Below are 12,950 nucleotides of genomic sequence, written 5' to 3' on the forward strand. Positions count from 1 at the left end.
TTCCCTGTTGTTGTACAGAGATATCAGCTGCTCATCTAGCTGCCAAATTCATGAAAACTACGTGAGCAACCATCTACGAATGTGAGGCCGCTACAGATAAAAAATCTTCCGTGGACGACAGTTACCGTGATGTAAGGAGATCTCATAGATGTCATCACTGACAGCACACCTGTCTGGGAGCTAGTTGGGTACTAAGAGGCTTCCTTTTCTGTAATTTTGAATGCTTGTTGTCACCAACTAAAAAAACAATGTTTCATGATATGAAAGAAACTGTGCTGAGTCTCAAATGGGAAAAACGCCCAGCTGATAGGAACACGTACTGCAAAAATAACTACCAATGAAAAAAACAGCCCTTCAAATTTGTTATTTTTATGGAATATAGTCACTCAGATGCAATTTCTTGCACCCATCACAAGCAGTCATAGACTGTGGATGATCAGAGCTCCAGATTGACGAGGCTAGTCAACCAATTAGCCAGTCGTCATATACAGTGCTACTGGCAGAAATGACGAACAATGTGGGAAGAAGTGGAGACGATCCTGCACAATGACATGGAGATGATGCTGCACGATGACATCATTGAATCTTAAGAGAGTCCTTTATCCTCTCCAGTGGTTCTTGTGAAAGAGGAGGATGGTATGTGACATTTCTGCATCAACTACAAATGACAGAACAATTTCACGAAGAAAGGTGTTGGTGTGGTGCTGCCATTGATGACACCCTAGACTGCTTGAAAGGAGCAAGTTTTCTCAACTATGGACATGCAGCAAGGCTACTGGAAAATCAGAAGCTGACTGTGAAATGACTACTTTTATAACACCTGACAGCCTTCAAAGTTATGCCGTTTGGACTATGTAAAGCTACAGCCACCTTCAAATGAAGGATAGACAACTTGTTTCAATGTATCTTTGCTATCTGGATGATATGGTCTCTCTTAAAACATTCAAAGAATGTCGAAGCCACCTGACAACCACGACGAGGTGTATTCAGACTACAGGCCTTCGCCTAAGTCACAAAAAGTGCTTCTTCATCACCCAAGTAATAAAAGTTGGAACACCTAGTTAATGGCGATGGACTCCAGAGAAAATAAGAGCAGTCTCAGATTATCTGACTCCTCGGCAAACTCATGACACGAGACCTTTCTTTGAATTCATAAATAACTTCTGTACCAAGCCACATGTTCATTGCAAGAAGTACTGCAGATAGATGGCAAATTTTCCTGGAACAAGGCGCAAGAAAGATAGAAAGATCTTTTTTTGTCTTTAAGGAGGCACATTATCTCAAGTCCTTGCATTGTACGACGAGAGTGACAAAACAGAACTTTGTCAAGAAGATAAACATTCAAAAGCATTATTGATATCCTCCATATGAAGTCCTACTACAGGAAACTGAAGAATTCTCAACAATTGCAAAGCTTCGAGAGGATGGGCCACCTTCGATGCTCATCTTCTTGAAGAGGACGCGGCAACACAAGTAGACTACAAGGAACTGCCAGAGCTGCCATACAGAGGATCAGTGACAGAATTCAGATCCAGGGTACAGTAGCCAGGTCCAATGACAACATCTGAAACAGCAGGTCACCATGTCTCTGGGAGAGGAAGCAGTGCTGCGAGCTCTGCTGAACACAGTACGGTAAAACGGTCAATAACCCTGGCTGACATGTCGTGGATCATCAGTTCGTGCCCAACTATTACCAATTGTTTGTCATTTAGTATTTATCATTTCTTATGCTTGTATATTCTGCGATATTTGATGTTTGTATAAACAGGAGCACACTGTTCAGGAATGCTGTTCTGTCAGTGCATTCATGTTTGTAACAAACATGCTTCCAGTGAAGTGGTGTAGTTCACTAGTGACCCTCCTTTCATATATGCGTTTGGTCGTGGTCACAATGTGACACTAGTGGTGGTGGTGGTGGTGGTGGTGGTGGTGGTGGTAGTAGTAGTAGTAGTAGTAGTAGTAGTAGTAGTAGTAGCAGCATCCTGTGTGAGAAAAAACTGACAACCACCCAGAAAGGGAGGATAAAACATACGAGGGTAATCCCAAAAGTAAGGTCTCCTATTTTTTTTATAAGTACATAGACCTGTTTATTTCTACAATGGTTTACATCGGTTTACAGCTTGAACATTTAGCTATTTTTTGACATAATCACCATTTCTGTCGATGCATTTTTGTAGACACTGTGGCAGTTTTCGTATGCCCATGTCATACCAGCTCGCTGTCATGCTGTTCAGGAAGTTCTGAACCTCTTCTTAAGTGTCCACACACTTATGATGACATAGGACCTAAAGCCAAAGGTAGCAAAGCAAAATCAGAAATACTGAATCCAGTTCCCAAATGTTCCTTTACAAAGTAAATTACAGTGGTACTGCCCTGGCTTAATCCTCACACCATTGCAAAGATGAATGGTATAAATATTTGTGTCCATGGGGCTGAGAAACAGCTGAAGTCCTCCAAAGTAGAAGATGCTCCAGTGTTCAGTGGAATCACTATCAGATTCACATACACCATCTTTGGCCGTGTCAGCCCCTCTTAACCCAAAGTGGTTTAACAACAAAATTTGTAAAATGCTGAGGGAGCAAAGGCTATTGCTTCTTCGGTTCAGAAGAGAATGTGTAAAATGACATCAGGCAGAGGTTAGCAGAGATTTGTGCATCTGTAAAAATACCTAAGTGTGAAGCATACAACAACAAGCACTGTCTGCCAGAGAACCCGAGAAAATTCTGGTCCTATGTAAAATTGCTAAGTGGGTCTAAGGCTTCCATCCAGTCACTCATTGGCCAGTCTGGTGTGGAAGTAGAAGATAGCAAAACAAAAACCAAAGTTTTAAATTTCGCATTTAAGAAATCGTTCATGCAGGAGAATTATACTAACATACCTCCATTTGACCATCACACAGACACCTGTATGAACAATGTAGTAATAGGCACCTCTGGCGTAGAGAAACAACTGGAAGAGTTGGAAACAAATAAGTCACCAGGTCCAGATGGAAACCCAGTTTGGTTTAACAAAGACTAATTTATGGCACTGACCCATTATTTTGTTTGAAATTATCCCGAATCTCTCACCCAAGTGAATGGAAAAAACTGCAGGTGACTCCTGTATACAAGAAGGGTAAAAGAATGGTGTTGCAAAATTACAGACCATACTGTCCAGAAGGTGCCAGCATATGGAGTAAGTTCCCATATATGTGAGTTGCTCAAAGACTTCATAAGTAACAAAACACAGTACATTGTCCTTGAAGGTGCGTGTTCCAAGATAAGGTTATCTTCAGGAGTGCCCCAGGGAAATGTGATAGAACTGCTATTATTTTCAATACACACAAATGATCAACAGGGTGGGCAACAATTTGCAGTTGTTTTCTGATAATGCTGTGGTGTATGGGAAGGTGTCACCATTGAGTGACTGTAGGAGGATACAAGATGACAGACAAAATTTCTAGTTGTGTGATAAATGGCAGCTAGCTCTAAATGTAGAAAGTTAGTTGGGGTGAATATTAAAACAAACCCTTAATCTTAAAATGCAGCAGTAGTAGTCTCATGCTTGATGCTGTCACATCATTTAAATCTCTGGCTGTAACACTGCACAGCAATATGAAATGGAACGAGCATGCGCGGACTGTGGCAGAGGAGGCAAATGGTAGACTTTGGTTTGTTGGGAGAATTTTGGGAATGTGTGGTTCACATGTAAAACAGACCGCATACTGGGTGCTAGTGCAATATGTTTAAGTGTTTGGGATCCGCACCAGGTCGAGTTAAAGGCAGACATTGAAGCAATTCAGAGGCGAGCTGCTAAATTTGTTACCAGTAGGTTGGAACACCACACAAATATTATGGATATGCTTCAGGAACTCAAATGGGATTCCCTGGAGGGAAGGCGATGTTTCTTTATGAGGAACACTAGTGAGACAAATTCAAGAACTGGCATGTGAAGCTGACTGCAGAATGATTCCACTGCCGCCAATCTACAGTTCGTGTATGGGGCATGAAGATAAGATAAAAAATTAGGGCTCATATGGAGGCATACAGACAGTCATTTTTCCCTTGCTCTGCATGTGAGTGGAACACGAGATGAAATGACTAGTAGCGGTACAGTGTACCTGCTGCCACACACTGTACGGCTGTCTGCTGAGTATAGGTGAAGATGTATAGACGAAGATGCACATGTAGATTTTGTGTCTAGTATATCCACGTAGATTGGTCACATGATTGGCAATTATATACGTCATCATGTTAAACAGAGTCCACAATGCCCTAGAAACCCTGAATCAGTGAAAAAAAAGTGTCTTACACACTTTATTCAGGAGACGAATGTCTGTTTCTTGTATGGGATTTTCTCTTACTCAGTCTCTGGGACATGCAGCAGTAGAGTCCCAATAGAGGATTATGACTCTTGAAGTGTCCTAGATGGCAAGGATGTGAGAGTTCATTTAAGATACCTCACATTCTGTGAGAAAAATACAGAGTACACCATAACTTTCCTACAGCTATGTATCATTGCAGTAACTGGAAGTTGTGGAGTTGTTAAAATCACTGACTGGCAGTGCTCTTTCACTGGCATTTTGCCCTTCCATCACTAAGATAATCATTTTCATTGCCAGACTATCCCCTTAGGACAGGAGACTCAGATAACTTAAAGTATGCCTCCCATAGACACAAGTATCTTGGTCTTACTCATACATACTTGGTTCTAAAATTTCTATACAGGCATCCTGAACATATTCACATTACAATGTAGTATGTATAGCAGTCTATCGGTGAAGTTCGAAGTTAGGAATACAGTTTCTCATGTCAACATTCCTGTATAAACTTTCTGCCTTTTTTATACTGTGCTGGGTTTAAATGATAACTGAAGATTATGGTTACGTCCCCCACAATCATGTGTAACAGTCAATCAAATTATTTGATGGAGAAGTCATGCAGAGACTAACCAATTTAAATATTCTACCACAGATTGTGTTGATGTCTGTGACAGGTGGATGCTAACAGCATCACCAATTATGTTTGGAAGTAAACAGCTTCTACTGTAGCCTCAGAGCATAGTGCACTTGCTTCAAGCACCACTATGATTATAACCAATGGTTTAGTTAAAGGAATAGTACACTACCTTATTTCACTGGAGTCTTTGATGACAGAATTTCAGTAAGTTGATGCATGGGACAAAAGTTTTCTCTCTTCAAAAATATTTATATATTTGTTTTTGAGGTTTTGCTCTGCAACGACTGACTGGTCCACATCAATACATTTAATCTGGCATTGGATTTTTGCATGATGTTCTGACAATCTACATCAGTCACAACTTTTTGTTATAAGGATGTAACATAGGCAAGATATATCTATATATATTTTGTACTGACAAATATTTCTGTTCCGTTACACACACATCTTGTTCTAATTTTACCGGAATTATGGATACGTCTTTTGATAGTTGTAAAAAATTGTTGGGGTCTCTGGACTTTCATTTTTATGACTTCACACCTAAGGGATATGAAAGGTAGAGTCAAAAAAGCCTAAGTAAAATAGATTAGGGAATATAGCAGCATGTCCTGTGCAGTTCTACAATTGCTGCTGCAATCGGAATAAATTTTATTAATTTCAAAGAATCCTGTGACCCACTATGTCTTTTGCCAGATACAGCATCTCTCTCATTTTCTTGGAGCGTCGCAAGATAGGTTCAATACTTATTCGTCCAGGATTCTGGCCATTTTACTATATGTAGCCGAGTCAGGAGTACTTTAGGGATATCTCACTGCAATGCTTGAACATCTGTGTGTTTGTTTGTGTTTTTCAGAGAGTATACGATGTTCACCATAGCCATTCATTTCTAGAGCAATATTCTACACACTGTTTTATTGCCCTTCATGGCAAGCTACGCTGGACTTCAAGATTTCAACAAGATAATGCCTGCGCACACAGGATGAGAGTTTCTACTGCTTGTCTTTGTGCTTGCCAAACACTACCTGGGCCAGCAAGATCACTGGATCTCTACTCAGCTGAGAACATTTGGAACATTATGGGCAGGGACGTCCTACCATCTTGGGATTTTGATGATCTAATGCACCAAATGGACAGAATTTAGCACGATATCCCTCAGGACGATATCCAACAACTCTATCAATCAATACCAAGCTAAATAAATGCTTGCATCAGGGCCAGAGGTAGATCAAAGCTTTACTCATTTCTCAATTTGTGAAGCTCTTTCTCTTCTCTATTTGTAAACTTTTTGTAAAAATCAATTTTAAGTGTTGGCATAATGTTGAAGCAATGTTATAGAAGTGTCATAGCTTACACCCACAGTTCACCAATGTGCATCCACAGTTCACCAATGTTTGCTACCTTGTGGGATGTATGCACATTCTTTTAGAGATAACAGCTCAACTGCTACACTACAGACACAATGAGCTGCAATCGGCTGGCCAATTGCCACCAAACCATCTTTTCCAATGAGTCTCACTCAAATTGTGATGGCTGTGTTTAAATGACAGTAGACATTCTCAGCAGTCACTGCTATATCAGTAAAGTTACGGAGCTTGAACAGTTAACCTTCAGTGTATTCTTCGAACTGCTTTCTAACAAGACTACACTCACACAAGTTTCCTGGACTGTTCCACACAGCTACTGTGCAATTCATATATTGTTTTTTTCTTGTTTGTCTTTGTTGGCATGCTGTGCACTAAACTTGTCTCGAATTCTTGTCAATCAGTAACTCATCATCCATGTTGCTTATCTAGTAACAACTACAACTGCACTTCTGATTCGGGTTGAAGTTGTCTGGGGTGGCACTGCTGAGTGACAATCAGAGATTGTTTGAATTAATATCATGATGGATAGATACTATTATCGTAGCATCATTACCAAGTTCACCAATTACTTATTTTTTCATTAAACTCTTCATTTAATTGTTTACTTCTACCATCGTAGATTACATACAGGCAACATTTCATTCATCTCCAATTTTTTGTTTATTTTGCATTTTGGCATAGTAGTATACACGATGTATCCATCTGCAGAAGTGGCTTTGGAATCTGCATTAACAGTAGTTGACAAGGAGATATTTTGAAGATATTTGCCTTTTGGAAGAGGAATTACAGAACTAAACCATGTATATCAATATTGGCTTCCAATATAGTATCTATTACCATCACCAGATGAGTATAAACAAGTGCCTCACATATTGAGAAATAAAATTATTACCCTATAACCCAAGCAAAATTTTAAACTTAGGACAAATGGTAAAAAGCATCATACCTCTTGTATTGCATTAAAATTACTTCCTGGTGTTGCAGATAATGCCAAAATTCTGAAAACAGCTGATTTACTTCTAAGCTGTTTTATGACCTGAAAATAAAACAGAAAAAAAATTCAGAGCAAAGCTTTCAATACAGAAAATATAATCCTTACAGTAACTAGCATCAAAGCAGTGTGACAAGCTGTCATATTTTACCAACTTATATGTTAATTAATTACCAAACTTTTAATTAGTCTCTTCAGTTCCTGCTGAGATTTTCGAATCCTTAAAAAAACAAACTTGTAAATTACATAAACATAAAGATGACACGCTGAGTTGCAGAAATAGGTGCAATGAAAGGAAACACACACACAAAAAAAGCATGCACACCTCTTGCACACGACTGCTACCTCTGGCCACTCTAACCAGAATGCAGCTGTGTCATGTCGTGCGAAAGCAGCAATCCAGAGTGGGATGGTGTGGGGTGGGGTGATGGGAGGAGGGGGCAGTAAGGTATGGATGGGGGGAGAGTGGTCAGCACTGCCTGGCATAGTGTGCAGCGACTAGCGGGCAGAATGAGGCTGACAGACGCAGTGTTGGGAGGCTATGGTGGAGGGCCGGTGGGGGAAAGGGGTGGGGAATGGGAAGTGGAAAAGGAGAGAAGCAGGGAAGGGGAAAAGGCAGGTGGGTGTGTTGGCAGAGAGTGACACACAATGAGCATGAGGGGACATGAATTGGGAGGAGGTGATAGGACATATGGGGCGGAAAATGTTGAGTAGAGGGTGTACGGACATTAAGTTAACATAGGTTGAGGCTAGGATGATTTCAAGAGCGGAGAATGTGTTGAAAGCATAACTGCCTTCTGCACAATTCAGAAAAACTGGTGGTAGGATCCAGATGACCTGGGTTGTGAAATAGCACTGAAATCAAGCATGTTATGTTCAGTTGCATGTGGTCCACACTGCTGTTGGCCACAGTCAGACAATGGCCATTCATTCTGATGGACAGTTGGCTGATAGTCATACCAATGTAAAAAGCTATGCAATGACTGCTACAGAGCTGGTATATGATATGGCTGTTTTCACAGGTGGCCCAGCTCGTGATGGGATAGGGTAAGCCTGTGACAGGAATGGAATAGGAAGTGCTGTGTGGGTGGACTGGGAAGGTCTTGCACCTGGGTCTTTCACAGGGATATGATCTCTGTTTCAAGGGGATGGGATTGGGTGTGGCACAAGGATGGACTAGGTTGTTGTGGAGGTTGGATGGGCAATGGAACACCACTATAGGAGAGGTGGGAAGCATCTTACATAGGATGTTCCTCATTTCAGGCCATGATGGTCGATAATCAAAGCCCTGAAGAAGAATATGGCAGAGATCTCTGCCCAAACTCTTTGCCTTTACAAATGTCTGCTTGTGTCTGTGTATGTGCGGATGGATATGTGTGTGTGTGCGAGTGTATACCTGTCCTTTTTTCCCCCTAAGGTAAGTCTTTCCGCTCCCGGGATTGGAATGACTCCTTACCCTCTCCCTTAAAACCCACATCCTTTCGTCTTTCCCTCTCCTTCCCTCTTTCCTGACGAAGCAACCATTGGTTGCGAAAGCTAGAATTTTGGGTGTATGTATGTGTTTCTATCGACCTGCCAGCGCTTTCGTATGGTAAGTCACATCATATATATATATATATATATATATATATATATATATATATATATATATATATATATATATATATATATCCATTTGGAGTCCACTAACTAAAAGTGGACACTGCAAGATCCAAGTACTGTGACTTGCACCATATGAGACAGTAATGTATCTCGAAAATTGGAAACTGCTCTGAACAGACATGTTAAGCTCACTTTGTTCCAACTGAGTAGCACTAAAAATCAACACGGCTAACACAGGTTTTTTTCTTTTGTTGCAATCTACTGTTCTCACATTCCAAAAAAATTCTCTTCTTATGGCCTTACGACTTCTTTTCTCAATTATGAATCAACTGCATGTATGATAGTAGTATATTGTGCCCTAATGTATGTTGCACAACATTCCACAAATGCTGTGACCACTGCCTTCTTTACCATGTTTATTGGCACCTACATAACATTTCTTCGAATCAACAGGTGCTTATATACATCTTTAAGAATTTGAACATCTTTTGCTGTTGAGATCATATGCATATGGATTTTACAGTACCAAGAGTATCAAAACAGGCACGACATGTTTTCCATGACAGTAGCTACTCAAGATATCTTGAAAACGAACTCCACCACACAATCATTTTGTCTATAAATCCTAAGATGAGTGAGGATAAATACCAGCACAATGAAAAATATCCTCAACTCAGAGCCATGTGGGACTGAAATCTGCCACAACTCTGGCTCAAACGGTTAATATATGCTGTTAGTTTCAAAAGACACAGTTTGGATCACATTTCTACAAGTTCTCTGTTTCCAGTTAGAAAACTGATAAGAAATTTTAAAGATTGTTACCTGAAGACGACAGAATGTGATCAACAGCCTCAGCATCTGACAGAGGTAAAGGTCTGGCTCAGGAGGCAACAGAGACTACAGTAATTTCATCTCAGTGAACAGTATCTAGATTGCTACACGTGTCTATCTTGTCAACTATTATGCTTTCCCACTATAACATGCCAGGAAGGAACAAATACAGTGTAGAATGTTAACATGTTTAAATATAAATTTTTCAAGTCAATCCCCAGAAGTGCTTCAAGCAACATAGGCCGCCTCAGAAATCATACTTCAACTCACCAAATAAAAGATTTTGTAATTTATTTCATTTTATTTATTTATTTACTTTTTTACAAGAGACACTATATTTGCACAGTTTTTGCACTAAAAATGATTTACTGCTTGTGGGGTTCAGATATGTTAAAATATGACACAAATAATTGGAATCATGTAAGAATTTTTTGTTCAAAAGAAAACTTGGAGCTAGTACTTCCTGTCATTTTCCCAATGGGTTGATAACCAACTGCAGGAAGATCAGAGAATATATGTCACCTATACAAAATGAAAACTTAACATAGCTGTGCAGTAGCTATTATGCTATTATGACCTCAGCAGAGAGGGAAAACATTCAAAAACGGAAGAAAACATCAAAACAACAACAAGTCAGCATTGATGTTGTTGGGGACATAGTACTTAATCAGTTAGATAATGATGCAGCATCGGACAACATTGCTCAGTGGCAACATTAAAAACATTCCCTGTGAGACACCAGGGTTGTAGGGAAATTAACATGAGTGTATATATTTGACTTTGCGCCGGAAGTATGGATGACTATCAAAATAACACAAACAGCCATGTTTAAAAACAGAATATATTTTTGGGTGGTAACATTGATAATTCATGTGCTGTTACTGGCATTTGTTATTTCCGTTCAGGAAGTTTAACTATTGAATATTTGCAGATGGCATAGTAACTATAACAAAGGAAAAATTGTGCAAACATTCCAAGCAGTCTTTAAATTAGGTGTGATTCCATGGGAATAATTATGCCCCAAGACCATGATGTAATCCAGGACAGAAAGAATGTTAGCATCTATCATAACATCATCTGTATTTTACTGCAGATCTAGATTTCAGCTAGTAGTGCAGCTTTCATCAGTGCTATAAATACAAAAATAACACAGGAATCAGACACTGACAAAGCAAAAGAGCCAAGAAGCACGTCACAGTTGTACAAAGTGCCGACTGCACTACTATATACTGTTATAGGTAGTCATGTAGACTCAGTGTAGTTATAACAAGACATATTACAAGATAACATTGATATGCACACGATCAGTCAAACTGAGGCTGCTGTTTACAGACCAATACAGTTAACATCAGTTTACACCATGCTGGATGGCCAATGTCCTCTATTTCCACTATCCATATACAGGATGAATCACCTAACAATTGCATTGCAAATATTTTGGACATGGAAGGTACTATTTATGCGCTGCTTTTACAGAACTGAACTGTAAGCAATAGCAACCAATACACAGATTTTAAGACATTGACGAAAGTGCAGTTTTTTTACAACAGTTAGAAATTTTTAAATGAGACAACGCCTATTAACAGTAATATCCTAAAAGTAGTGTAAATGAAAATGTCAGTGGTGCCTGTGCAGGAACCCAGTGCAAGTAGTTTATGAGTTATCGTTTTGTGACCACTGTATACACTGACAGCTGTTTGTTTCACCTTATTGCTTAGATGCTAGGCAACTACGTTACGTTTGCTAACATTGTGGTGTGTGTACACTGCAATTGCATTGGGACAGTCCTGTCACTTATTGTGTAATAGTGGACATAGTAGGACATGCTAAAACAACATGCTTGGTGGACATGCTCATGGTTTATGGTGAATGTAGGACGTATGTCGTTCATTCCTGTGCTGTGTATGCCAAAAGGTATCCCAATAGACATCAACCTCTTCAAACAATTACAAATTATACGAAATGGCTTATTACTGCTGCCTGCACTGCAATTTCTGTTGAAATGCTAGAACATGTGCAGCAGTCATTGCATGGCGCACTGCAAGTTTGTATTAATGCTGATGGTGGTCATTTTAAGGTCAGGCTTTGAGGGTACTGGTTCTTTATGTGTCAGACCCCACAGATGTACTGTCTTCTGTTTGTCCTAGGTAATGTCCCATTTCACGACACAACTACTCCAGAGATGTATTAACATCAGTGTAGGGCTGCACATAAGCACCTACATGAAATTCACATTTGTTTACAATGTCCAAATTACAGTACCTCATAAACTACTTGCACTAGAGTCATGCAACAAATACTATTGACACATTAACTTAGTCTACTTTGATTATGGTAATGTAAACACACACTGTTGCATTGAAATATTTGTACCCTATGTAAATAGACACACATTTGAAACTCATAATGTTGTGTATGGGCTGCAAAAGTGGGTTCCTGCCTACAATTCCAATCTGTGAAATCTGCGTATCAATGCCACTTTCCATTATTGAAATATTTGCAGTGCAAGTTTTATGTGGTTACCACAGTATAAAAAAAAGTGGGTTAAGATAAAATTTATACATAAGAATAAAATGAATCCAAATAACAATTACAGTAAAACACAATTTTGTCAGGAGGCACATAAATTAAAATAAGTATTGTGACAATATTGCAATACATTGAGTCCATTATTATGAAGTACATTATAATTTATTAAAAAGCTTCATTCCATAAATTATTAAATCTGGAGTAACATACTGATGTAAAAATTATAATTGGCCATTCTTTTCTTTATTTTATAATTTAAAAATATTAAATATAATCACCAATACAAATGAATTTTGAAGTAAGTGTCATGGCTGCCTGTTGAAAGTAATATACCATAACATGTTTATAATATGCTTGTTAGCAAATTTAAGAAATATATATAAATAGCATACATTGTTGTTAAAAACTACATTACAAAGTGTGCAATCTGTATATACTGGATGTATGACTTAGATTTTTACTTATACAGTTTGTATTCATTTGGTACACAGCCAAAATTACTACATAGGGCTAGGTCCCGCTAGGGTGAATCCATACCTCCTGGGTCACCACCATACCTTATATCAAGTAGGTGAATTCCAAAAAGTGCTGGAAAGAAGGAACAGGGCTGATAAATCTAATTTTGCCACCCATATGATTGACGGCAGATTGGTTGGTTGGTTGGTTGGTTTGTGGGAGGGGATCAAACAGCAAGGT

The 12,950-nt window shown here is 39.1% G+C and overlaps 1 protein-coding gene across 1 annotated transcript in view; it reads right to left on the bottom strand.

Moving 5' to 3' along the window:
* LOC126470637 (Fanconi anemia group M protein) overlaps nucleotides 1-12,950 on the bottom strand; it is a 243,069-nt gene that overhangs the window by 125,695 nt on the left and 104,424 nt on the right. The window contains exon 6 of the mRNA XM_050098618.1: nucleotides 7,248-7,337. Coding sequence (XP_049954575.1) covers nucleotides 7,248-7,337 — 90 coding nt within the window. The remainder of the gene's footprint in view (nucleotides 1-7,247; nucleotides 7,338-12,950) is intronic.

The sequence above is a fragment of the Schistocerca serialis genome, chromosome 3 (genome assembly GCF_023864345.2).
Source record: "Schistocerca serialis cubense isolate TAMUIC-IGC-003099 chromosome 3, iqSchSeri2.2, whole genome shotgun sequence".
Taxonomy (NCBI): Eukaryota; Metazoa; Arthropoda; class Insecta; order Orthoptera; family Acrididae; genus Schistocerca; species Schistocerca serialis.